Source organism: Mauremys mutica, chromosome 24, assembly GCF_020497125.1.
Source record: "Mauremys mutica isolate MM-2020 ecotype Southern chromosome 24, ASM2049712v1, whole genome shotgun sequence".
Lineage (NCBI taxonomy): Eukaryota > Metazoa > Chordata > Testudines > Geoemydidae > Mauremys > Mauremys mutica.
The window spans coordinates 4,121,938-4,147,403 of record NC_059095.1 but is presented as its reverse complement, the minus strand read 5'-3'; the positions used below and the strand labels follow the sequence as shown (position 1 = coordinate 4,147,403).

At 58.1% G+C, this 25,466-nt stretch overlaps 1 protein-coding gene across 7 annotated transcripts in view; it reads left to right on the top strand.

Moving 5' to 3' along the window:
• Positions 1–5,648: 5,648 nt before the first annotated feature.
• The window catches only part of APC2 (APC regulator of WNT signaling pathway 2), a 48,926-nt gene continuing 29,108 nt past the window's right edge, over positions 5,649–25,466 (top strand). Inside the window, exons 1-2 of one of the 7 annotated variants that reach the window (XM_044998650.1) lie at positions 14,840–15,099; positions 20,854–20,963. Coding sequence is in view for 2 of the 7 variants with exons in the window: in XM_044998647.1 (XP_044854582.1) it covers positions 5,690–5,743 (54 nt within the window). In the remaining 5 variants the exon portion in view is untranslated. Of the gene's footprint in view, positions 5,744–14,839; positions 15,100–19,821; positions 20,511–20,592; positions 20,964–21,889; positions 21,940–25,466 lie in introns of those variants that run through there. The other 6 variants (XM_044998651.1, XM_044998647.1, XM_044998649.1 and 3 more) reach the window with 6 other exon arrangements.

Below are 25,466 nucleotides of genomic sequence, written 5' to 3'. Positions count from 1 at the left end.
TGTTTTGGCCAGCAGATGTCGCTGTGAGATTATTCCCATTTGGTCAATATTTCTGGAGAGCATGTGAAATTTGCTTACTGCCTCTTTCTCTTTTACCAGAGATCAGAGAGGATTTGCACTGCAAAATCCTTTCCCTGAAAGCAGTGTGGGTTTGGCTGCTGGGGTCAGAGCTTTTAACCCTTCCTGAGATGAAGAGTCTAAATCAGATGCACAACACTCAGCTAGAATTTGGAGGAACAACTTGAAATTTCCTAGCAGCTTTTTAGGTTCATTCGGCTCTTCTCTGTCGTCTTCTCTCGGCGCACTTTCGAACACATGTGGCTTTTAAATGTAGAAGCCTGGGAACTCTGAAGCCACATCCAGCTCCTGCCAGTGCAAGGTGGTTCTCCAGGGAGGAAGGCTGGGTTGGGGGTTAAGGCCTGGGCCTGGGACTTCGTGGCTCTGCCACAGACTTCTTGGGTGGTCTTGGTCAAATCACTGCACTTAACCCTGCCCCTCCATTCTGTAAGATGAGGCTAATATTTCCATGCCCTGTAGAGGGGGTGTGAGCATAAACTAACTCAGGCCTGCTGGTGTGGGCCATGTAAGTAGATAAACACCTAAAGCTTTGTCTGCTCCAGCTCTAAATGTCTTTATCTACAAGCCCTTTCCCAGTTCCCTTTGGGAGATTTGCAGCTGGTTCCTGTTACCCGGCTTAAATTCCCTCGTCTAAATGTCGTTCTATTACCTGTATCACAGTAGCACCCAGGCCCCATCGTCCTCGGTGCTGTATAAACAGCACAAAGAAACGGTCCTTGTCCCAAAGAGCTGCCAGCCTTTGTTACGTAAGGGTCTGATCTGCTGGAGGTCATTTCAGAGTCGCTTTCATTGTCACTCTTGGGTGAGATTGATGGAGAAATGACAAATCTCATGTCCCTTACTCCTATATACACCCCCTCCACCACCATCCTCGATCTCCATCTGGGGTGATTATGCAACTCACCCTAACACAGAATGTGCCTTTGTCCCCTGCTAGTGGCTGGATAATAGTGGATAATAGCCTACTGGTGCTATCAGCTGGAGGAGTTACTCCTTTAGCTCAAGCAACAGTGGCTCCTCCTAGTTAGCACTGAAAGTCCTGGGCTCAAGCCCTGCTGGTGACCGGGCAGAGTCATTGTGACACCTGGCCAGTTACACGGATAGTTTCCTGGCTGTGCCTTTTCGCGGAGCTTTTCCAGAAGCCTCCTGGAAGATCTGAACGGCTGCGTGCTGCGTCCCCAGCAGACTGAGCAGGAGACAAGCCCAGGAGGAGCCAGCCATGAAGTGGTTAAAGGCGTCCTTCTCCCCGGCGTTCAGGATGGCGCAGGTCACGGCTGGCGAGCAGGGAGGAGACGGAGGGCATTGCACCAGCACGGGGAAGTGGCTGTAGAGCGTGTGGAACGTCACCAGGAAGACGCCTTCTAGGACAGCCTTGGCCAAGAGACTTCCCAAGTGCAGCCAGAGCCGCTGCTGCTTGCCCCGGAGCGTGGGCTGCAGCCAGCTGCCCATGCCCTCGCCGCGTGGGCGGAAGTGCCAGGAGCTGGCCAGAGCATGGCTGAAGATCACCACCAGCTGCAGCGCAAACAGGCTGAAGGGCGAGATGGGGAAAGCGGCGTCGAAGCAGGTGCGGCGGCAGCTCTCCGCGCTGGCGTTGCAGGCCAAGTCCCCCACCTCGTCCCACCACAGGGTCCTGGCTCCGACCACCAAGGCGCTCAGCCGCAGCGTGAAGAGCACAGCCAAGCCAGCCCGACACAGGCGGGGGGCATGCGCGCTGGTGCCGCTCAGCAGGCCTGCGACAGTGTCCGCCTCCATCGCAGCCTGGGGGGGGAAAGGGAGGAGAGATGTAGGCGTGTCGTGCAGAGGAGTATAGACGGTAGAAAAGACAGTCCCCCACTTCGTCACACCTGGCTTGTAGGGACCATGAGGAGGGGAGAAACGGGTGGACGGAAGGTGTTGGAGAGGAAGGCCAGGCTAGTGATTAAGGCCTGGGCGTGGTCATTGGGGGACCCAGCTTCTATTCCTGGCTCTGTCGCTGACCTGCTGGGTGACCTTGGGCAAGTCACATCCCTGCTCCCTGCCTCAGTTTCCCCTCCCACCCTCTGTCTATCTGGTGTGTTTAGATTGCAAGCTCTGTGAGGCAGGGCCAGTCTCACTGTGTGTGCAGCACGATGGGGCCCGGCTCCCAGGCTCGGATCCTACATTTATGACACGGACCTTGTCTGGGCGGGTCGTGTTGTGTTAACACTGCCACAGGGAGCCAGGTAACAAGCTGCTCCGGCTGGAAGGATCAGGTCTTTGAGGCTCAGAAATTGCTGCTCAGCATTAGCAGGGATGAAGGAGCTGGCAGAACGTGTGCTGGGCTGGGATTCACGTTTGGGCCTCTGAGCAGGGGTGGGGGAGCTGACTGCCTGCTTCCCTAGCGGGAGAGTGTCCCAAAGTGGGAATATTTTGTAATGTTTTTGAGTCCTATTTGTGCCTCAGTTTCCTCATATGCTGCATTGTTGCCCCGGGGGATGGAAAAGGACTGTTTGCTTTCAGGGCAGGCGAAGAGAATTAGGTGTGGGTGTCACCTACCTGTCTGGGCCTTAGTCTCCAATAAATGGAGCATCTGAGAAGACAGTGGTGAATCCAATCGCCAGGACGTTGGAACCTAGCAACCAACATCCCCAAGGGATATTGACTTCCCCATCTCATGAGATTTAAAATAACATGTGGGCTCTTTTTCCTTGTCTCCTGGTTTCTCAGCCTTTAGCCCACCCCCGGGTCAGAGTTTCATGCTCTTCTCTGCAACCTGAAGGGCCGGACACGTAGTTTCCATTTTTTTTAAATAAAGTGAGATTAAGAACATAAGAACGGCCATACAGGCTCAGACCAATGGTCCATCCAGCCCAGGATCCTGTCTGCCGACAGCGGCCAATGCCAGGTGCCCCAGAGGGAATGAACAGAACAGGGAATCATTGAATGATCCATCCCCTGTTGCCCATTCCCAGCTTCTGGCAAACAGATCTAGGGACACTTCAGAGCATGGTTTTGCATCCCTGTCCATCCTGACTAATAGCCATCGATGGACCTATCCCTCCATTAACGTAGCTAGTTCTTTTTAGAACCCCGTTATAATTTTGGCCTTCACAACACCCCCTAGCAACTAATTCCACAGGTTGACTGTGCGTTGTATGAAGGAAAACTTCCTTTTGTTTGTTTTCAGCGTGCTGCCTATTAATTTCATGTGGTGGCCCCTGGTTCCTGGGTTACGAGAAGGGGTAAAGAACATTTCCTTACTCGCTGTCTTCACATCAGTCAAGATTTTATAGACCTCTTGCCTGTCCCCCCTCAGTTGTCTCTTTTCCACTTAATCATGTGGACCAAAGTGCTGGGGCTTCGAGGAAAGCCTGAGATGCCATGGAGAGGCAGCAGCGCTGCCCTCCTCGTTCACAAAACAACAGGCCAGATCCTCCCTGGGGCACATTAGCCTAGTCTGGAAAGGGACGGGAGCAACCCTGGTTTACACCTGTTGAGGACGTGGCCAGTTAGCTACAGCCCAGGGGCAGGACAGGGCAGAAGTGGGAGAACTAAGCAGGAGGATCCAACCCAACTTCCCCTTTACCTGGGAGTTTGCATCAAGGACGTTAGAGGTCGTTCGGCGACATCTCCTGGAGCTGGAGGGTCCTTTCCTGTGGCACCTTTCTCAACCCGTCTCCTCCCAGGAACTGAGGAGGCCAGGAAATGCCCAGGGACCTCTCCCGCTGCTGCTTTGTTTTGCTGTAAATAGCAGAGAGCGGAGTAGCATGCAAGGTGCAGGCGTGTTCATGGCTCGGGCTGGTTCGGAGCAGCCAGGACTGGGCAAGAGGCTAGAACAGAACCAACCAGGAGCCCTCAAGAGGGGAAGGGAGCAGGGTGTCATTGCACAGGCTGGGAGGCTGCGAGGTCATTCGTGTCACCTCTGTACTGTCGGCACGTGAGAGGCGTGAGCATGGGGCGAGTGGCCTGATAGTAAACTTAGACCCTGCTCTATGCCACCGTTAGGGCAGGCGTGGGGGTTTCTGCAGAGAACTGCTCTGAAGCCTTAGCTATGATCTCTATGCTCCAGGGCACAAGCGTGGCTGAGGGTCAGGAAGAATTATATCCCCTTCCGGCACAGATACTGTAGGACCCTGCAGGGTCCATGTGTTGATTTTGCAGCTTACAAAACACCTGTTCCCCTTTGGGCCCGGGCTTTGAAAAGGCCGGGGCAAGGGGCGGAAGGGAAGCAGCCTCGCTGCCCGACAGGAGGGCATAAAGGGAGGAAATCCCCCTGACAGGATGAGGCAGTGGCAGGGCTGGAATAGGACTCCTGGGCTGTACGCCCAGCTCTGGGAGGGGCGTGTGGTCTGGAGATGAGAAGGGAGTTGGCATTAGGGTCAGGACTCCTGGGTTCTATTCTTTGGCTCTGCCCCTCACTCACTGGCTCACTTTGGACAAATCTCTTCCCTTTCCCGCGCCTCAGTTTCCCCCTTCTGTAAAATGAGGATAGTGAACTTTAACCCCTCTTTGCAAAGGGGCTTTGCGACTAGGGAGCAAAGATACCAGATAACTAAGGGCTGTTACTTGTCCTCAGTATGAGGGCCTGAGAACCAGGAAGTGAAACTGACTAGAAATAGACAGAGAAAGCTCCCACTGACTTCAATGGGGCCACGTTCTGCACCCACCCCCCAACCTCGGAGAGTGAAATTCAATAGTAAGAGTTTGATCCTGCAGATGCTGAAGGATTGCAGGATCAGGGCCTAAAAGGAGACTCCGAGAAGACACATGTCTGATGGGCCGGGGTTTGGAAAAGGTGGAGGGTTTGCTTCTCAGATGATAAGGGTCAGAAAGGAATTTTTGCAAGTGGCTGACTGAGCTCCCGTTGAAAGCGATTGTAGTCGTGCAGCTGAGACACCACTGTGGTGTTAAAGGTGTGTCACGGGCACCTCCACAGCCTTTGAGTCATTACTTAAACTGTAATAAGTGGTAAGGCAACAGATTTGATTTTTGAAGTTCTCTTGGTTCTAACGATCTCGGAGGTTCTGGAAAGATTTTTTTTTGTCCGTTTACAGAATAGAATAATAGGGATATCGGACAGGACGAGGCCTCAAGAGGTCCAACCCCCTGGGCTGAAGCAAACCTAGGCCATCCCTGAGCAGTGGCTGCCCAACCTGATCTCAAAAGCTCCCGAGGCAGCCTTTGCCAGAGCGTAACTAGCACTATAGTCAGAAAGTTTTGCCTAATATCCCATCTACTTCTCCCTTGCTGCAAACTTAGCTGATTTCTTCCTGGCCTGAGGCCGTGGAGAACAGCTGATCACGGGCCTGGCTTAGCCTGAGAGGAGATTTGTGTATTTGCACCTGATGGTTTCAGATGTGACCTGCCGTCCCCCTGACACTCCGGGCACCGCCGGCGTCTCCCTTGCTGTCTCTTCGGGTCTATTCCCCACCCCCATCTTTTCCCAAGGCTCACGCTCCTTGGCAGCTAGCGGGCCTTGCACACTTGCACACTTCTCATTGCTGTTGCATTAGGTCTAATCGCTGGATCTGCCGCCACCTAGGGCTGGGAGCCTGGCACTGGGAAAAAAAAAATTCCACTCCAAGGACCCAGCCCTTTAGGAGGAGACAGAGAGAGACAGATACAGCGTCAGCTGCTGCAGGATGCGGGCTCCATGGGACTGCTTTGGTTCCTGTCCTTTCTGCATTCGACCTTCTTTGGAGATGAGGTAAAGCAAAAGGCGACGGCTATTTCAGCTGCAATCGAGGTCGGGGAGAAAAGGGATGGGATTTTTCCCCCCTGCTGGTAGCTGTGTATTCAGGCTGCCAACCTGAGCTGCATATTAAGCAGGATCAGCAGCAGCCTCCCTGAAGCTGCAGGGGTTTTTTTTGGGGGGGGGGGGTGTTGCAGGAGATATAGATGGTGGGGGGCACATTATGGGACTGGGGTCTCCGCATGGAGCGATCGCGGTGGGGCTTTCGATCCACGCTCGGTTTTATTTTGAGGGCGATCGGGGCACGGTTGAAATCGTCGTCTCCTCCGTGTCTAGCCCCATGGCGCGGGGAGGGGCCTGGCTGGACGGGTGGGGGACGTGGCTGCAGAATGCGTGTCCTGGCTCGGGTTGAGGCCGACCCGGTGCTGTGATGGCAGATCAGATCTAGCAGGTTCAGTGGGGACCCTGTGAGTTGCAGAACGGAAACAAAGCTCCCTGCGGCGGGAGGCAGAGCCTTGGCTGCAGCACAATGGCAAGGTGTGTGTGCGCCTTTTCTAGCGGCGCTGGTTGCATCACAGAGCTAGTGTGGGTCTGGCAGCCGGGGCTTTGCGTGTGCTGCTTGGTAGGGGAGGGTCTGCCTGGAGAGGCAGAGAGATCCACGACGGCCGCTCTGCCTGCCTTGTTCGTCCGTCTCTCCATCATCTGTACAGTGATTCTCCATCCTCGCCTCCGCGCGGGGGGCTCTGCACCTCGGATCCCCCCACGCAGCTATGAACTCTGGGTGGGGGAAAGGGCGTCTGGGCTTCCCACAAAGGGTTACGGTGCTGCTGGGCGCATGGCGGGGTTCTGCTGGGTTCCTGACAGCTCGCGGCTTCCATGACTGGAGGGTTGCGGGGGGCTCTGTTGTGCTGGGGGAAGGGGAGGTGACCAGGTGGCGGGTGCGGGCGGAGCTGGATCGATGCAGGGATCTGTTCTGGCTGATCATCCTCTTACCCTCACAGCCTGCCCACTCCGCGCATCAATCACAACGATGGGCCAGCTCCATCCTGGGTGTAACTCCGCCGACGCCAATGGAGTTACACCAGGAAGGAATTTGGCCTGATATCGTATTGCCTTTCATCCAGCAGCATCCCAGACCGCCCCCGCGCGCACACGCTGAGCTGCAGCTGTCTCTGGGGTGGAGCTCAGCAGCTGCGCTGCACTAGACACATGGCACAACACGTCTCTTCAATGCAGGGAATTTCAGGGAGCGCATAACGCCCTCCCCCACCCCCCACACTGGGATCTAGCTAGGACGCCGGGGTTCCTGACTCATGGAGGAAATGCCAGGGGATCTCCTGTGACCGCAAGCGGTCTGGGCCTCCGTCTTTTGCGATGAGACGTCAGACAGTCGCCCTGGCTGTGCAGCGCCCCCTAAAAGCCCGGTGGCAGCGTCGCTTTGAAATTCGGAGGCCTGAGTGGTGGCTGGTGCTTGGGCCTTGTATGTGTCTCCTAGATCCGGGGGGTGTTTTCATGGGAGGGGGGCAGGGGCTGGTGTCTCTCATTGTGCTGCCCAGTTCTGTCCTGCGGGTGCATAATTGGGAAGGGCGGAATGTTAGAGCTGGGCTTGGGTGTCTGGCTTCCTTCGGGAATGCAGAGCCTGCGAGGAGACTGCCTGTGCCGGGCAGCAGAGACCGCCCTGAAGTTCATTGCAAATGAGCTTTCCCAAGGCATTGGCGTCTGGCTGGGGCAGAGGCTCGGAGGAGGCGAGGGGAGCGCAGGGCAAGACTGAGGGTCTCCAGCAGAGCAGGGTGCTGGGAATGGCAGGGGAGGCCTGGCTTGGGAGATGCAGGGGGCTGCGAGTCAGGATTGAGGGGCACCAGAAGAGCTGGGGGCTGGAGGGAGCCCAGGACTGATACCTGGGGGGCTGCAGGTCAGGACTGAGGGACAGTAGCAGCTGATTTTAAACAGCTTCTTGCATCATATCCTTGTGGCAGGCGGAGGGCTCTGCCTCCCTGTTGGGGGTGAATTGATGCTCCTGTGCTAATGGAGCCTCTGATTCCGGGTGACACGAACCGGGCTGGACAGGCTGGTTAGGCGGTGGGATCCCAGGGCTTAGGAGGCAGCCAGTCCTCTCCCCCCCCCTCCGTTATTTTCCGCTCTGCTGCCCAGGCGCTGTTGTCTCTTGCCCGTCTCTGCTCTGGGGTTGTACCCACTCCACATCTCCGCTATTCCCCAGTTCCTGGCCTGTCTCAGCCCCGTCTTTGCTGCGAGGAGCTCGATGCGAAGCCAGGCGCCTGGGGAACTTAGGGGAGGCTCGAACACCGGCCGGAACCTGTTCAGTAGCCCGGCTGGGGGAGTCTTTCCTTGGTTCCATCCCAGCGCCCTAATCAAAAGCCAGCCCTGCGGGTGGTACATCGCCCTGCCCTGAAACAGTCCGGGGCCTGTCCTAGCTCCCTGGGAATTGAGCTTTGCTGGCTCTCGGGTTTCCACCGCATCCAGAGCTGCGTCTGCAGGTGCTGGCGGGAGGGAGGGGCAGGGCCGGCGCAGGGGAGATCTGACAGGACTCGGGCACCATGGGAATCTCAGCGTGGGGTGGTGGGGGGCTTTGGACTCTGATCCTGGCAGTGAGATCTCGGAGACTGTGGAAGAGTCTCCCCTGGGCGGCCGTTAAATCCGGGCTGGACGGTGCGCTGTGAAACATACTGGATCGTTACTTAGAAGCTCCGCTGTGCTGGGCCCTGCATGGACCCAATAGGAGACAGTCCCCGCCACAAGGAGCTTGCAGTTAAAAGAGACCAGATAGATAAAGGCTGGGAGGGGAAACTGAGGCAGTGAGCGGGGACGCCTGCAATGGAGAGCCTAAATCACCTAGGTCTTTCTCTAGCACCTCTGCTCTCTTGTGTATACAGTCCATAGTGGGGCCAGTTCTGCCCTCCATTCCCGTGGACTTCTGGGGGATTGCGTGCGGGTAACTGAAAGCAGAATTGGAATGTGCTGCATCTCCTCTTGGGGGCTGGATCCTGATCTCGGGGATGCCAGTGCAAATCTGGAGCGGTTCTGCATCTGCACCAGCCTCACTGGGTGTGAGGGCCAGATCCTGAAGTCAAGGGGGTGACTCTGGGTGCCACTGAGATCAGGATCTAGCCCTAACTCCATTGGGTTAAGTGGAGTGACTCCAGATTCACCCAAGTGTCCCTGAGATCAGGATCTGGCCTGCTGTCTCTCTTCACTTTCCTACGTCCTCTCCTATCTCTCCTCGCTTTAATCATTCCCACTAGGTCTCCTGCCCCCAGAGCAGGGGCTGGCAGATGCAGATCTGCCCAGGGGTGTGCGCCGAGAGGAAGGATCTATCCTGGTTCCTGGTGTGGTTCTGGTGATTTGTGGACGTATAAAATCCTGAGGCAGGTCCTGAGCCCGGAACGTTTCATTTATCTGAGAGCAAAATCAGATCCGAAATGAACACAGATCCCCGGGATCGCGGCGCTGCAGCAGGATCTGGCGCCATGAGATGTGGCCTCCTTATTTCGTTCTGGCGGCCTCCATCAGTTGTGCCTTGGAGACAGGCCGCTGGGGAGAACCCGGGGGGTTCTCTGCTCCCCTCTGCTGCCCCCTTTGCTCCCTGAGAGGCTTGTGTTGGCTTTATTGGTGTGGGGGAGAAGATGCATTGAGCTGCCTGTGGTTCGTAATTGTCCCTGCTGTACGGGCTGGGATATGCTCAGAGGCGGGTGGGGCTAGTTCTCTGGCAAACCCTCCCTTGGGGCTGTTTGCCTTGCTGGTTATTGGGTTTCTCGCTCCCCCAGCTGGGTCCCCTTCGCCTGGAACCAGCCTTTGCTCCGGTTTCAATTAGTGGAAGCTGGTAACAACATGCTGTTTAATGCCCCCGGGGACCTGCTGGGGAGGGGGCTGCTGCGCAGAGGAGGTGTCTGTTGTGACTGAGATGCTGCTTTTCTCCCGTCGGGACTGTCCTCGGCTCTCTGCCGTTCCTGCAGCCCCCGGCCCCTCTGTCCCCACCCACGCAGCCCCCCCTTGCTGGGCTGGAGGCCGCCCCGGGGGCTGACAGTGGGGGATGGGGCTGAGTTTTGACCTGCACTAATTTGAAGCCAGGCAACAGGAGGCGCAGCCCCCTCCTGCAATACCCCTTTGTAACCTCGCTGTGCGTTTCCCTCTCCCTTTCTCACCCCCCCAGCTCTCTGCACCCCATTCTCAGGGGCATCTGTGTGACAGCAGCTGCTGGGAGCGGAGTGGCCAAGCCGCTGCCTTTCGCAGCTGATTGCGCCTTTATTCACCCTCCGTTCGCTGTCGCAAACTCCTCTTTCCACCCACTTGATCCCGATGCAGAATAAACCTCCCCCGGGATCCCCCGTGGAGGGGGGGCACCCTTCCCGTTCTTCCACAGCTCCCCCCTGACCCCGGGCTCCTGGGGATCAAACGTCCCGTAACAGGGTGAACCCTGCAGGGACCGAACCAGCTCCCCTGGGACACAAGGCCGGGAGAGGTAGGGAAGAAACTCCTGTTATTGGACGAGGTTGTAGCAACAGGATGATCTACACCCGGTCACCGACTTCCCCCTCGCTCCTGACCTACGCCCTGGAAGGCCCAGGCGACGGCAGAAGCACCTCGCACCCACCCCTCCCTATAAATGCCCAGCTGGGTACCGAGGCAGCTCCTGGCTAAGCAAGCTGCAGCCTGCCCGGATGTTTTGACTTTCCACCCCAGTCATCTCCCCGCAACATCTGGGCTGGTCGCTCAGACTCCGGGGCCTTGGGATGGTGCAGGACAGACCTAGGCCCTAGCAGCGGGTTTAATTCTAGCCCAGGGAGGAGCCACTCAACACAATGCCGGTGGCTTCCCCGCTCCCCTCCTGGCGCTGCAGCGACTGGAATGGGCCATTGCCACGTGGGAGCCGCGGGCCAAGGTGACGCGTCGTGGCCCCGGCAGATCTCCACGGTGAAGGGGGGGGGGGCTCCCGCGTGTCAGGAGCAGCAGATTTTACCCCTCCTCGGGAATATTGCCCGGCTGAGTCTCCATGGAGACCGTCGCTGGGGTTCTGGCGGGGCGACAGGGAATTAGACTGCCTGGAAATGAGCACGGGAGCGTTTGCAGTGCGGGTCCCAGGCTGAGACAGAGCCATTGGACCAGCTTCTGTTGGGGGAAGGGAGACGCTTTCGAGCTTCCCAGAGCTCGTCTCCAGGTCTGGGGACGGTAACCAGAGCGTCAGGGGAGCCCTGATAGCCCGGGGGGGCAGGAGAGAATGAAATTCCCCTGCGCCCCTGGAGATGGCACAGGGGTCTCTGCAGAAAGCCTCTTGGCGGGTCCAGCTGGCCTGGCTCCGCCGGTCGCTGCGGAGCGGGCTACCACCACAGCCTGGGCCTTGCTGTGCGCAGGGCTAACGCTGGGTCCCTTTCTGTATTGCTGGGTGCAGTGAGACGCTTCAGAGGGGCAGGTTTGTGCCAGACTCAGAACCGGGGCCAGGTTCTCAGCGGGTGTAAATCGTCCCCTTTAATGAGTTCAGTGGGGTTACGGGGCCCTGCACCAGCTGGGGAGCTGCCCCTGGAAATCGGCTTTTTCTGTGTGCATTGATCAGCTGTAGGGCGCGGGGAGAGGGGAGTCTCTTCCCCCCGCTGGCAAAGTCTTGGGGTTCTGCTGGACAGAGGCCAGCGGCTGATGCCAGAGGAGGGCCAGTGGCTTGGGTTGGCAGTGAGGGGGCCGGAGCGGCATTGGGAGCTTGCCGCTGAGTTACAGAAGGGCTTTGCAGGGGGGCAGGCGCCATTTCTCTTAATTGATTTCCTGGCTGATGTTTCCCCCAAAACTATCCTAACCCTTCGGGGTGTATAACGGCCCTGAGCCCGATCCTGGGGGGGGGGGAATCTGCACCGCCGGGTGCCTGGCTCGTGAGCTCTACGTCAAAGGTGTCGAGACACTTGGCCAATGTCAGGTGATGAGGCACCGTCCCGTCCCTGAGAACCTGCACAGTTACAGATCAGTAAACTGAGGCCCGGAGAGCGGGAAAGACGTTGCTCATAGTCACACGGCGAGTCGATGGCAGAGCTGGGACCAGAACCCAGATGTCCTGAATATTACACCCCCCACCCCCGCGGAGGTGGGGAATAGAACCCAGGAGTCCTGATTCCCAGTCCTCTGCTCTGGTCACTACATCCCACTGTCCGTGCCACAGGCCCTTGACTATTCGCTCCTTGGGCCGGGTGCACATCAGTTCTCCGCATAAAGTGCCACCCACCTTATGGTGAAATAACGAGCCCCACATTGCTCCCTGTTCCGTGTTCTCAATCTTGTTTGGTCAATCTGCATGTGCTAATTATCTGCTAAGTGTGTGGGGTGTCCACAGGGCCCCACACTACCTCCAGCTGTGCCACTGGCCTCTTCTATAGATGTGGCTTGGCCAGAAGAGACCCTAGGTTCTGTCCATGGTGCTGAACCCTGCGTGGGGGCAGGGCCATTGCAGCATGAGGAGTTACTATGGGCATCTGTCCCAAGTGAGATCCGGGCTCTGTTGTGCTAGGTGCTGCACAAACACACAATGGGAGAGTCCCTGCCCCAAAGAGCTTCCAATCTAAATAGGAAAGAAGTGTGTGGGTGGGGGGGAAACTGAGGCACACACCCCGGGAAACAACTTTTCCCAAGTCCCACAGCAGGTCAGTGGCAAAGTTGGGGACTAGAACCCAGGTCTCCTGAGTCCCAGCCAAGTGCTGCTGACTTGTGGGAGTCTCCCTATGGCAGCATAAACCCTGCAGTTACCCCTGTGCATGGGGGGTTAGACTTCAACTGCTTCTACTGGCCAGTATTTTTTTATTACAGCTTGAATGACTCACCCCAAGGCCTTTCCCCCTCCCTTGGCTTCCAGCCTGTAGTCGGAAAGATGGTGGCTACCAATGGGGAGGGATCTAAAAGGGTTGGGGAAAACATTTAGCGCAGCTGGTGCTGTGAGCACTGGGGCCCTGAGTTCTAATCCCAGCTCTTACACGGACTCTGAGTGGCCTTGAGCAAGTCCCGTACTGCCTCAGTTTCCCCGAGCTATAAAACAGGGACAATAACTGGCGCCCAGATACGGCACCGGAGCAGGAAGACTCAGGCTGGGACCGGGGATCTAATCACGGGCCTAGGGTCACTCGTTCCTCTGGGCCTGTGCTGCGATGAGTTGCCTTTGGAAGGTGTGAAGAATGACATCGCTGCTAAGAATTAAATCCCGCTCTGGGGAGAACATGACATTAATTTGTAATGAGGAGAACCTTAAAATAACACAGGTCTCAGATTGCTTGTGCGAGCCGGCTCCCGCGGCTCAGCCTGTCGCTGGGTGTGTCGGAGGGGGCGCATGTGCGTGCCGGCTGCATGGAGAAGAAGTGAGCTCCGACGCTCAGAAGGCACTTTCGGCTCCAGCGCAGAGCCCTGCGTTGCTGGAGCGAATGTTAGCGCGTCTCTGGGAAGATGCCGGCCTGGGAGACAGGCTCTAGCCAAACATACGCCACTGGGCTCAGCAAAGGAGTGACTGGTGATCCGATGGTCTCTTCCAGCCATACAAATCTCTGCCTCGCTCAGGTTGCCCCAGACTAAAACGCCCCTTGCAGACCGGGAGACCTAAGAGGAAGCTGATGGGGCTGTTGGCTGTACATCAAGCACTTTATGCCTTTTCCACCCCCAGTGGAGAGAACTTGTCCATGCCTCAGTTTTCCCCTCTGTAGAATGGGGATATGATATTGACTTGCCTTTGCAAAGCGCTCGGAGATCGCCAGGTGGCTACAGGCACGGTGTGAATCACACGACACGGCGCTTGGACTGGGGCTGGAGCAGGGCAAGGAAAACTGGCTGTGTGCGCGCCAGCAAAATCCAGCTGATTGTTATCTGCGTTGTGGCTCAGAGCGCCAGTGCTCGGTGCCACCCCAGCACTCAGGGAGGGGCTGGGCCTGCCCCAACGAGCCTCATAGGTGTGACAGACAAAGGGCAGGAGGAGAAGCAGCAGCCCAGGCAACACCGCCTCTTCCCGAGGTACAGTTCTCCTCTAGCCTGTGAGGTCAGGAAGAATTATTACCCTGATTTTAGTGGCGGGGAAACTGAGGTGCTGGGCAGGCCAAGGATTTGAACCTAGGTCTTGTTAGTCACCCATCCAGTAGCCTAGTCACGAGGCCAGCCTTCCTTTGGTAACAAGAGCCCTCAGAGGGGTGAACAACAAGGGGGGCCAAGATAACGATTGGTCAAATATTTACTGGGGGGAAAAAAGTGAAATTTGTGGCACAATTTGTTGAATTTTATGATTTAAGAAGAAGAAGCGGACGGGTTTTCATTTCCCCTCTTTATCCTGCGGATATTTCATTATTCACCCCGGCCTCTGCTATGCAACAAGGTCAGATTAACAGTTCCTTCTGGCCTTAAAATCTGTGCCTGTCTAGTGAGCGGGGAGGGGAGCGAATACTTTGGATTGTTTTCATTCAAGAAAATGATGTTGCAAAATGAAGGGAATAAGATGTTTTGCTGTCACTGCTTCTGCCATCGGTAGCGTCTGAGGCCAAGGACAGAAGGATGCTAGGATGGGAATCGAAGCTAATTAAAAAGGAGTCGATATATTTTTTTTCCTGACATGGTTCGAATGCCTTCGAGGGAGAAACGCTTTCTATCTCGTTTATCCAAAGGAGAGTTAAGACTGTGACCTGATCCAGTCCCTACGTGGTGAAGAGATTTCCCTAGTACCGGGCTCTTTATCTAGCAGGAACAGGCATCTAATGGCTAAAAGCAGAAGACAGACAAATTCAGATTAGGAATAAGGGACACGTTTTTAACCCCTGCAACAACTGCCCTAGTGGTGTTGTCATGTCTCCATCACTTCAAGCCCTTAAATCGCAAGTGGACCTCTTCCCAAGAGAGGTGCTGCAGATCGTTGTGGGATCGACTCAGAAATTGCTGGGTGGGGTACTCCGGCCTGGCTTGAGTAGGAGGTCGGACTGTCGGTCCCTACAAATGTCTGGCTCCACGAAGGGACAGATGTTCAGAGGAGCCCAGCAAGTCTGAGCACTGATGGCCGCTATGGCAAACCCAGCCCTGTCTGCCTGGGCCTAGGGAGTGCGTTCTTCTGGGTCTGCATTCATGCCCGAAGGAAACGCTGCGTGCGGAACAGAAGCTCCTCCGTCTCGCTTGATTGGACCAATTCTGCCACGGTACGAAACGACTCATTCAAGTGATATTCAGCAGCTCTGATTTGTCACGTGGTCCCTCCGCCCCCAGCCCCGATTTAAAACCCGTTGCCTGCGGCCCCCGCAGGAGAGGGGTCAGTCCCCCTTCCATTGACGTCAGCGTGCGCTGGGCCATCTCCCCCGCTGGGCCAAAGGCAAGCGCAGGAGAGGAAAACGCCATCAAAGCCTGGGAGGTCCTCGGGATCCCTGGTAAATATCTCAGCCCCCTCCCGCCCCCAGGCAACGCCAGCGCGGCTCCTACTTCGTTAGAACCTGCGCATGCCCCAGCTGGCCGCTGACTCTGGCTTCTCCCGTCTGCCTCTGGGAATGGGGCATTTGCCCAGCAGCCCGTGTTCATCTGCGGGCTCCCTCCGCGTGAGCGCGGCCCCTTTGCGGCTGGGCTGGGGTTGGCGTGAAGGTTAATGGGGGAATGGTTTTTAAAAGCGCTCGGTTTAGGGGAAACAATCTAAACCAGCTCTCGCGCCGATGTTTCTCATTCTTTGAGCGGCTTCTCTCTCTGGGGCGTGGGCGTCTGCCGGAGCTGCAGGAACAAGGCGCGGATCGGCGCAGGTCTCCTTGTGCACCGGTGCACAATGGATGTGGGTCTGATGAGCCGGTCGCGTGTTGTGCTCTTTTGGAGTGGTGTAAATGGCTGGGCCCGGTGTGGGGCTATGAGGAATTGGGCCCGAGAGGTCGGGTGCTCAGCAGGGGTAAATGGGCACGGCTGCATTGAGTTCAGGGAAGCGATGGCCATTCGCGCCAGCTAGGGAGCTGGCCTTAGATGGTCCATGAACAACGTGTGAGCTGGAGATGAGAACTGTTTAAACAGACTCCGGGGAGTCAACTCATGTGATCTGACGAAGCGCTGGATACGTGGAAAGAGGAGGCGGGGGGAATGCAGGAAGTCAGGGGAACACGGAAGCAAGGGAGGGAGGGAGGGGGAGGGAATGAACGGGGGAAGGAGAAAAAGACAGAGTGAAAGAGGAAAAGTGGAGGAGGGGTGAGAAAGGAGAGACAGGACTGTGGGAGAGAGTGGGAATTAGAGGGTGTCCTATAGGAATTCCTCCCCCAGGCATGGTAGCATTCCCAGGGATGGAGTTTGGGGGGGACGGAGGAGCCGAGGCTGGGGGAATACTGCCACAGCCACACCCCATTCCCCATCACACCCAGAAACCTGGGGCAGCTAAATAATTCATTTGCCCGCTGGAGCAGAAAGACACATGCTGATTAAAGCAGCTGACGGGAAGGCTGGCTGGAGGGGCCTTTGTGTGCCATGGGCAAAGGGGGCATGCAAGGTGGTGTGGGAGGGGGATTCTTGTTTTCCTGTTAAATCCTTCCTTGGAAGCAAACAAATCCATTGTGATGCTGCGATAGGACGGAGGGCTGCCACTTGCCTGGGTGCAGTCTTTACTGTGGTGGTGGAAAGTCCACTGCGTTCTATTATTTGTTTAAGCAGCAAAGAATCCTGTGGCACCTTATAGACTAACAGACGTTTTGCAGCATGAGCTTTCGTGGGTGAATACCCACTTCTTCAGATGCAAGTCAGATGCAAGAAGTGGGTATTCACCCACGAAAGCTCATGCTGCAAAACGTCTGTTAGTCTATAAGGTGCCACAGGATTCTTTGCTGCTTTTACAGATCCAGACTAACACGGCTATCCCTCTGATACTATTTGTTTGTTTCTAATGCCCATGGTGCACCACTCAGACAAAGAGTCCCTGTGCCAAGGAGGAGAAATGTCCCCAACCCCCCCGCCCCGCAATTTTCCTTTAACGTAAAGGTCTTTATGATTTCCTGATTGGGCTTCGTAGCAACCCGCTTACAGCCCTGTCTGCAGCTGGCCATCAAACCCCATTAGCTGGAGGGCGGCCATGTGGTCGGGGGGACAGAGCTTGGGTGTCAGGAGACCTGAGTTCTAGCCCCAGTTTTGCCACTGGTGAATCACTTCCCCTCTCCGTGCCTCGGTTTCCCCATCTCTAAGGTGGTGCTCTGAGATCTAATGACTGACAGCACTACATAACAGGCGGGTATTATGAGTGGAAACTAGGAGATGGACTGAACTGGTTTTTACTCAGACCCATCTGCTTTATGTCAACCTAATGACGGCTCGGCTAGATCCTGCTCCCTCTGAAGCTTGCGTGTGTAGAGTGAGACACCAGCATTGGGTCTCTGAGCTTGGTCCTCTATAAACACAGAACAAAGACACGGTCCCTGCCCCAAAGAGCTAAACTTGGCTTTAGATCAGCATTCCTGGTTCCACGAATAGCCTCTTGCATCTAGTAGCTGGTGGAGTTTTGCATGCTCACATCCTTCTATTATGTGCATTACGGTAGCGCCCAGAGTCTCAGCAGGCATCCGAAGGCTATTGTGCTAGGAGCTGTACGTACGCGCAGTGAGAGACAGTCCCTGCCCCCAAAGAGCTGTTCTTGTCTTGAGCTGGGCCCAGAAACCCAGGCTGGAGCTGGAATTAACAAGCACACACACTTGCATCTATATTTGATGGCCTGGTCGAGAGCCCAGGAAAAGAAATTGAAAGCTTCTTTGCCTTTATATTCCGGCTGCTGGGGTGCTATTGGCTATCACCATAGCAACCAGAGAGCCTTGGCCAGGCTGTGATTGGCTGGCCCGGTTGGCAGCATCTCCATGGCTTTCCCTGGTTGCCATGATTTATTCAGCAGCGCATGGGAATCGCCCACGACGCGAGATTCAGGAGGCTTCAAAGAGCCGCGGAGCCTTTTGTCTCCCGTTGAGGCTTGTCTCGGATTTATTTCTGTAGCGGGGAATCGGCTTGGCTCTGGTTTAAAGGAACCCGCGGCCCATTATCTCTGCCTTGGCAAAGCTGCTTGAGCGGGGCCGGCTGGCCGGCTCGGGAAGGACATTGGGAAAGAGGATAAGGGAGCCCAAAGTGCAATCAGACTGGGGAGGACCAGACGCTGTTGCCCTGCTGTGAGGCAGCCTGGAAGGTGTTTAAAGCACAGGAGTCGAGGACAAGACATCGGGTGCTTTGACCCGGCTCTGGGAGGTGGGGAGCGAGGCAGGCCTGGGAGTCAGGACTCCTGGGTTCTCCTCTGGCTTGGAGGGGGAGGATAGTCTAGTGGTTAGTGCAAAGGAATCTGGGAGCCAGGACCCCTGGGTTGTGGCGAGGAGAGAGTGGGGAAGTGATCGACGCATAGGACTCCTGCCTCGGAGCCTGATCCATGCCTCGGTTTCCCCCTCTGTCAAAGGGGAATGATAACCTTTCCCTGCAGGGCTGTTGCGAGGTTTAACTCCTTGATGTCTGCAGAGCAGTTCGAAACCCTTGGGTCATAGGGCCTAAGTCAAGCAGGTTGGGAATTTTTCCGCTGAAAGGGGTTTTAAACCAGGAAAGGGCGTTTTGACGGAGCCGAGATTTTGTGAAAGAAAATCCAGTTTTCCTTGAATGTTTTTGGCCTTGAAATGTGGAGACAGACAGAAAAGAAACCAAGACATCTGAGTTTTGTAGAAGTATTTTTTTTTTTGCAGGGGAAACCCAGTGAATTTCCCCACCAGCTCTGGTTAAATGACTGACCGCCTGGGTGACTCGCTGGGCGGCACGGTCTTGAATCCACTAAGTGGTGGGAAGAGGGAGCCCCCTGCTCAGACCCAGACTGGCCCCGTCCCTCCTGAAATCTCAGTTGGGTGAGACCTTGCGCAGTTCACTGGTGAGTGGGTGACAGTGCCCCCGGGTGCCCCATCCGCAGAGCAGGTGAGTGTTACAGGCCCACCGAGGAGGGTTCATTCTTTAGCTCCTTCTTTTAGTTCAATGGAGCAGCTCCTGGTGGGTCAGAGGCGAGGGCGTCCGTCGTGGTTGTACAGGCTGGAGGGAGGGGTACCTGGCTGCTGCCTCGGCCCCACTACCAGGGGGTTTTCTGCAGCTGCTGGTGCTACTGTCTGACTCTCTGGATCGCTGGAATAACCCGCTCTAGAGCTGATCTGGAGCCTCGCAGCAGTAGATCTCAAGGCGCTTTACAAAGGAGGGCGGTCGCATTATCCCCATTGCACTGTGCACTGGTACCGCCTTAGACCTGAATCCATATCTGGGAGCAGCTCCGTGGGGGAGGGTGCTGCGAGCGTGGCTGTTAACCCGGCCGTGGCAGATAACGCCAGTGTCCGGCTCTCTCAGAGCTGCGAGCGCTAACGCAACGTCACATCAGTCTAGTTAAATCCTGGCCCCTCCCCGCCGCCCCAAGGCACAGGCAGGGCTGGTTCCTCACATGGGTGCCCGGCGAAGGGCCAGGAGACTGGGCTGCGGCTGCTACCTCCCTGTGTCCGGGCGTTGGAACAGGAAGCGTGCGGGCTCGCACTCCGCCACTGCACCACACACGGGCCGGCTCCCTCCCAGGCGCCCGCTGCCGCCCCGAGCCACCTGCACGCCCGCTCGGAGGCACAACCGCACAATCCGACTGGGCTACACTCGCACCCCGAGAGAGACTGTGGGACGCACCCCCGCCGTGAGACCCGCTGGGTAGCGCCCGCGTCCTGACAGACGCCCGTGCTCTGTGACGCGTGCGGAGACACGTGTGCGCTGACACGCTGGGACACAGGCGCACGCGAGCTGCCGCCCGCTCACCAGCCCTCTGGCAAGCTCAGACCTTCAGCGGGCACGGACCGTGGAATGGGGAAGCCGCTGTTGTCCTGCTCTCCCGCCGGCCTTGTGCGAGCTCCCCCAGGACACCCGGCGCCGACGCCAAGGGGCAGCAAGCAAACGCCACGAGCTCTGGGGGAGACAGGAATGTCACAGCTCAAAGCCCGACCCATACGGCTGCCATCCTGACGCACCGAGACGGGAAATTGCAGCCTGGGCAGCACAAAGGGGTCTTGGGTGGACCACCACCGGCGCGCCATTGGCAATGACCCCGCAGTGCTATTAAAGCCCTGGAACTGCCCATCACCCCCTCGCGCTGCCCTCCTTGTCACCCTGCAGTTCCCACGGAGGACAATAAAGGACCCACTGTCTCCCCGTTCGCACTGGGAGCTGTTGGGTCCTGCACCTGCATGAGCCAGGGAGCCATCGCAGCTACCACGGTAACCGCCCCCCAGACGCAGAGTCCTGAGCAACCAGCAGGATTATTGATGATTCCTCTGCCCGCTCATACGATCTGATCGCCGCGGGCTCCCCGGTAACGCCTTTGTCCCCAGGGTGTGACCCTTCCATGCACACACGACGGCTCTGCCTTTCCAGGCCCTTGCGCAAAGGTAATCGCAAAGGGCCGGCCTCTGATCTCACTTCCACGGATGTAAAAACAGAGCGACTGCGTTGCGGGCAGCGTGGATTTAAATCTGTAGCGGGAAACAGCAGCTGGCCTAGGGCAGTTCATGCTGATGTCCATTGAAGAGGCCACTGGGTTTTGGTGCCCAACTTGAGGCACTGAGGCCAGATTTCCAAGGGCTCAGCCCCCGACGTGCGGCGCTCTTGGGAAAGTGTGGCCCTGCTGGGGGTGCTGAGCCCCTCTGAAAATTCTAGCCAGGGGACCTGAGTTTTAAGGAGCGCTGAGCACCCCCTGCTCCCATTGATGGCTCTTACCTCCTGGCGGCTTCCTGATGTGCACAGCGCAGTGAGAGCCTCAGCTGGCGGGTGATCCAGGAATGCAGCTGGGGAGATGGTGAGCACTGGGGGGCAGGGACTGTCTTTTTGCTGTGTGCTTGTACAGCGCCGAGGGGGTGACTGGGGCTCCTGGCCGCTACCACAGGAAAAATATTTAATCCTAATTAAGTCGTGGCTGAAAGAACCATTCACCCAGCTCTTGGTTCAACTGACACGTTGGGCAGCAACACCTTTCTGGAGTGGGTCCCCGATCGGAGAGAGAGAGAGAGTGTGTGTGGGTGGATGTGTGTGTTGTGTTGTGTTGTGTTGTGTTTTAGGTTCCATTTTTGTTCCGTTGTTCAGTTCGGGGGCACCGGAGCAGCTCCCGGCTGCTCACATCTGCGATTCTGGTTCAAATCTAGGCTGTGCGAAAACCATCTAGTGGCTTGTTGGTGGCACCAGGGTGAATGAGTCCTGATCTCGGCTGAGTTTCCAACAGATCCGTCACAAAGACCCACTAGTGCCGTTATCGGTAAGGGCCAGATTTCCCTCAGTGCGGGAGTGGGATGCCCATTGTTCTCGGTGGGAGAGGGGAGAGATGCCCCATTGTTCTCAGTGGGGGAGGGAGGGATACCCCATTGTTCTCAGTGGGGGAAGGGAATGCCTTATTGTTCTCAGTGGGGGAGGGGGATACCCCATTGTTCTCGGTGGGGGAGGGGAGAGATGCCCCATTGTTCTCAGTGGGGGAAGGGAATGCCTTATTGTTCTCAGCGGGAGAGAGTAATACCCCATTGTTCTCAGGGGGGGAGGGAGGGTGCCCCATTGTTCTCGGTGGGGGAGGGGAGAGATGCCCCATTGTTCTCGGTGGGGGAGGGGAGAGATGCCCCATTGGTCTCGGTGGGAGCTGCTAGGTGCTGAGCGCTTTTGAAAACCTACCGCTAAGGGTCCCCTTTGGTGGCCCCCTCAGCAGAGTGGCGAAGGGCTGAATGGGGCAGCAGGAACCCAAACTTCCCCTTGGGCCCTGCCGGGGCCCCCTGGGGTTAGGACCGAGGCCCATTGGACTGGGGTGGGGGTAGCTCCCCAGCAACTCCTCCCCTCTGAGGGGTCCCCCGGGGCGTCCCGTGCGGTGCCGAACCCCAGGCAGAGGGGGGGGCTGCTTTCCTCGCCCCCGTGCAGCGGGTGAAGGAATGAGCGTGCCCAGCGCTCGCTCGTGGTAAACAAAGCCCAGCCGCCGTCTCCGCTGGGATGGTGGAGATGCCGGGGGTGGAGCGGGGGCTGCTAGGAAATTAGCTGGTCACGGAAGCCCCCCCGGTGAACGAACGTCGATGAGGCGCCTGGGACTGGGCCGAGCATGCAGCGCGCACCAGGACGTCGGACGCCCCCCAGCCTGCCGCCCCCCAGGCCCCCGGGGTAACGAGTGCAAAGACGGGCCCTCGGGGGCGCCCCGGCCTGGGACGCGGAGCCAGCGGGGCAGGAGAAGGCGCTGGGGGCGGCCGTGAGAGCTGAAGGTTAGAGGGGAGGGGGGGAGGCTGCGGGGTGGGTTATGGGGTGAGCAGGGGGAGAATTGCCCTGTTCTGGTCGTTCCCTGGGAAGCACCTGGCCCCGGCTGCTGCCGGACCATTGATCTGCCCCAGTGCGGCCTGCCGTGAGGGGGGTGTCTGGCGAGGCAGAGGGGGCTCGGCAAGGGGGGGGGCAGAGGGGGTGGGGAAAAGGCCCCTTTGTTGTTCCCTTCCCAAGGGAAAGAAAGAGAAAGGAACGAGAGGGAGGGGGAGAGACCCAGGAGAGCTGGGGGGAGACAGACAGACAGACAAAGGGGGAAGGCATTGGAGCAGGTGGTGGGGAGAGACCGCACCTCTGGGGGCTTGTGCAGGGTGCTCCAGGGTGAAGGAAGGAGGGGACAAGGGGACGCTGAGGAGCCGAGGGGCCAGGGGTTGCAGGGCCGCCTGTCACTTGGAGGGCAGGCGGCTGGGCCTGGCTGATGAATTGCCTGCTTGGAGTTAACCCTTTGCGTCCCCCACCCCCGTGCGTGCTGTTCTCGCTCGGGCTGGGGGAGGGGGGCGCCCGTTCTTTTTGAACCTAGTTAGAACATCGGGGCTGGACGATCCGGGGGGGTGTCGGGTCTGTGTGTGGGTGGGAATAAACACTAGGGCGTGGTTCAGAAATGGCCCATAGGTTACAGGCTGAACCTGCTGCAGGGTTGCACGGTTACTCCTGGGGACTCCAGGGTTTTTCCTGAGCCCGCCCCTGCCAGGCGGCGACTGTGTTGGCTGCGGGGTTGGGCTGGTGCCGCTGCCGTGTCTAAAGGCCCCTTTACCCTCACCGAGCAGCCCTGTGGTGCTGTGCGCAGAGGCGATGCCGGGAGATGCCCAGCCCCTGCTTTGGGCATCACGAAGCCAGTGTGAGCGCCTGGGTAATGCATCATACAGCAAGTGATGGGCACTGGTGTTCCCCCACCCCCCCGGTCTCCCAGCTCGGGGCCACGCTGCCAGCTCCTCCCCCCTGGGTGCCACATGCCAGGCTCTGCCAGCACAGCACTGCCTGGGAACTGGGTGATTGCCTGGCACATTGCAGGGCCAGCTGATTCCTGCAAACCTGCGGCTCCTTGCATTAGCTCGGCTAACTGCAAATCCCCTCCCTAATAAGGGAACCTGGCTGGGCTAATGCTGCCTTGCAAATGCCTCCTAATGGTGCTAATGTTGTAATCCAGGGTGGGATTAGCTGCCCCACGCTGGAGGTTATGGGAGCTCCGTTACCTGGGGTGAGAGCCGTGCCGGCAGCCCCACCAGCCGAGACAGGCCCGGGAATGTCTGCCAGGACAGTGGCAGGTTGGTGATGTGGGACGGGGCCTCTGCTGCTGAGCTCTGAGCTGCCGCATCTTGTGCCAGGAGAGGGGGAAGGAGGAGGAAAGAAAAGGGGGCGATTGCGGAGAAAGGGAAGAGCGAGAGGGGGCCCTGCAGAGAAGAGGGCGCATTGGAGTAACAGCGCGGGCTAGGCCTGCGAAGCCAGCTGCTGTGTGAGCTGTATCCATATGCCTCTGTCCTTACCCCGTGGCCTGTCTGACAGCCCCCCTGCTATCCCAGCCCTGGGCTCCCCCTACACACACCTCTGCCAATGCCCCTCAGTCCCGACCCCCAGCCCCCTGCTATCCCAGCCCTGGGCTCCCCCTACACACACCTCTGCCAATGCCCCTCAGTCCTGACCCCCAGCCCCCTGCTATCCCAGCCCTGGGCTCCCCCTACACACACCTCTGCCAATGCCCCTCAGTCCCGACCCCCAGCCCCCTGCTATCCCAGCCCTGGGCTCCCCCTTCCCTGAGCTCTGCTGGAGCCTCTCAGTCCTGACCCCCAGCCCCCTGCTATCCCAGCCCTGGGCTCCCCCTTCCCTGAGCTCTGCTAATGCCTCTCAGTCCTGACCCACAACCCCCCTGCTATCCCAGCCCTGGGCTCCCCCTGCACACACCTCTGCCAATGCCCCTCAGTCCCGACCCACAGCCCCCTGCTCTCCCAGCCCTGGGCTCCCCCTACACACACCTCTGCCAATGCCCCTCAGTCCCGACCCACAGCCCCCTGCTATCCCAGCCCTGGGCTCCCCCTTCCCTGAGCTCTGCTGGAGCCTCTCAGTCCTGACCCACAGCCCCTCTGCTATCCCAGCCCTGGGCTCCCCCTACACACACCTCTGCCAATGCCCCTCAGTCCCGACCCCCAGCCCCCTGCTATCCCAGCCCTGGGCTCCCCCTACACACACCTCTGCCAATGCCCCTCAGTCCCGACCCACAGCCCCCTGCTATCCCAGCCCTGGGCTCCCCCTTCCCTGAGCTCTGCTGGAGCCTCTCAGTCCTGACCCCCAGCCCCCTGCTATCCCAGCCCTGGGCTCCCCCTTCCCTGAGCTCTGCTAATGCCTCTCAGTCCTGACCCACAACCCCCCTGCTATCCCAGCCCTGGGCTCCCCCTATACACACCTCTGCCAATGCCCCTCAGTCCCGACCCACAGCCCCCTGCTATCCCAGCCCTGGGCTCCCCACTCCCTGAGCTCTGCTGGTGCCCCTCAGGCCCGACTAGGGTGACCAGATGTCCCAATTTTATAGGGACAGTCTCGATTTTTGGGTCTTTTTCTTATATAGGCTCCTATTACCCCCCACCCCATCCCGATTTTTCACATTTGCTGTCTGGTCACCCTAGTCCTGACCCACAGCCCTCTGCTATCCCAGCCCTGGGCTCTCCACAGCTCTGTCAATGTCCCTCAGTCCTACCTGACCCACAGCCTCTCTGCTATCTTAGCCCTGGGTTTTGTCCCCTCATCCCCCACAACTCTGCTACTGACCCTCAATCCCAACCTGAGCACTTCCTGGAGGGCCGAGTCCTACAAGCACCTCCACGTGCAGCGCCCCCCTGACTTCAAAGGGAGCCGGGCTGCAGGACCAGAGGTGTGAGGCGCCCTGAGGCAATAGAATTGAACTGGGTGCATGCCGGGCGTGTCCTTCCAGGGGGAAAGGCAGGAGAGACCCAAAGGAGCCGTGACCTGATCTGAGGATCCCCTAGGCCGGGGCCTGCCGCTCTCTGAGCCCCGGCAGCTCCATCACCCCCTAGCAGGATCCTTGGCCCAGTTCCCTGCCAGGAGCTTCGTCCAGAAAATGCTGCGGCAAGAGGAGCGGAGAACAAGGAGGACGGGCAGGCAGGCTGAGGGAGGAGATGGTCAGTGAGCTGCAGCAGATGGGGAGAAGGTTGGCTGGGGAGATGGGAGTGAGAGAAGAGATGGTCCCTAGAAGGATGCAGGGTAACGTGAGCTCACTGGGCAGGTCCTAAGGGCAGCGTGGCTCAGTGGGTAGGGTCCTGCCATTCCCAGCTCTGCTCCTGGCTGGCAGGGTGACCCTGGGCAAGTCACGTCCCCCTCCTGTTCCCCTCCGAGGCCTTTGTCTATTTAGACTGGACGCTCTTTGGGGGAGGGACGGTCACTTCCTACGTCCACCTGTGGCACTGAGCACGCAGGTCTGGGGCCAGTTCTCAGCCCTGCTGCCGACTCCCTGGGCGAACTCGGG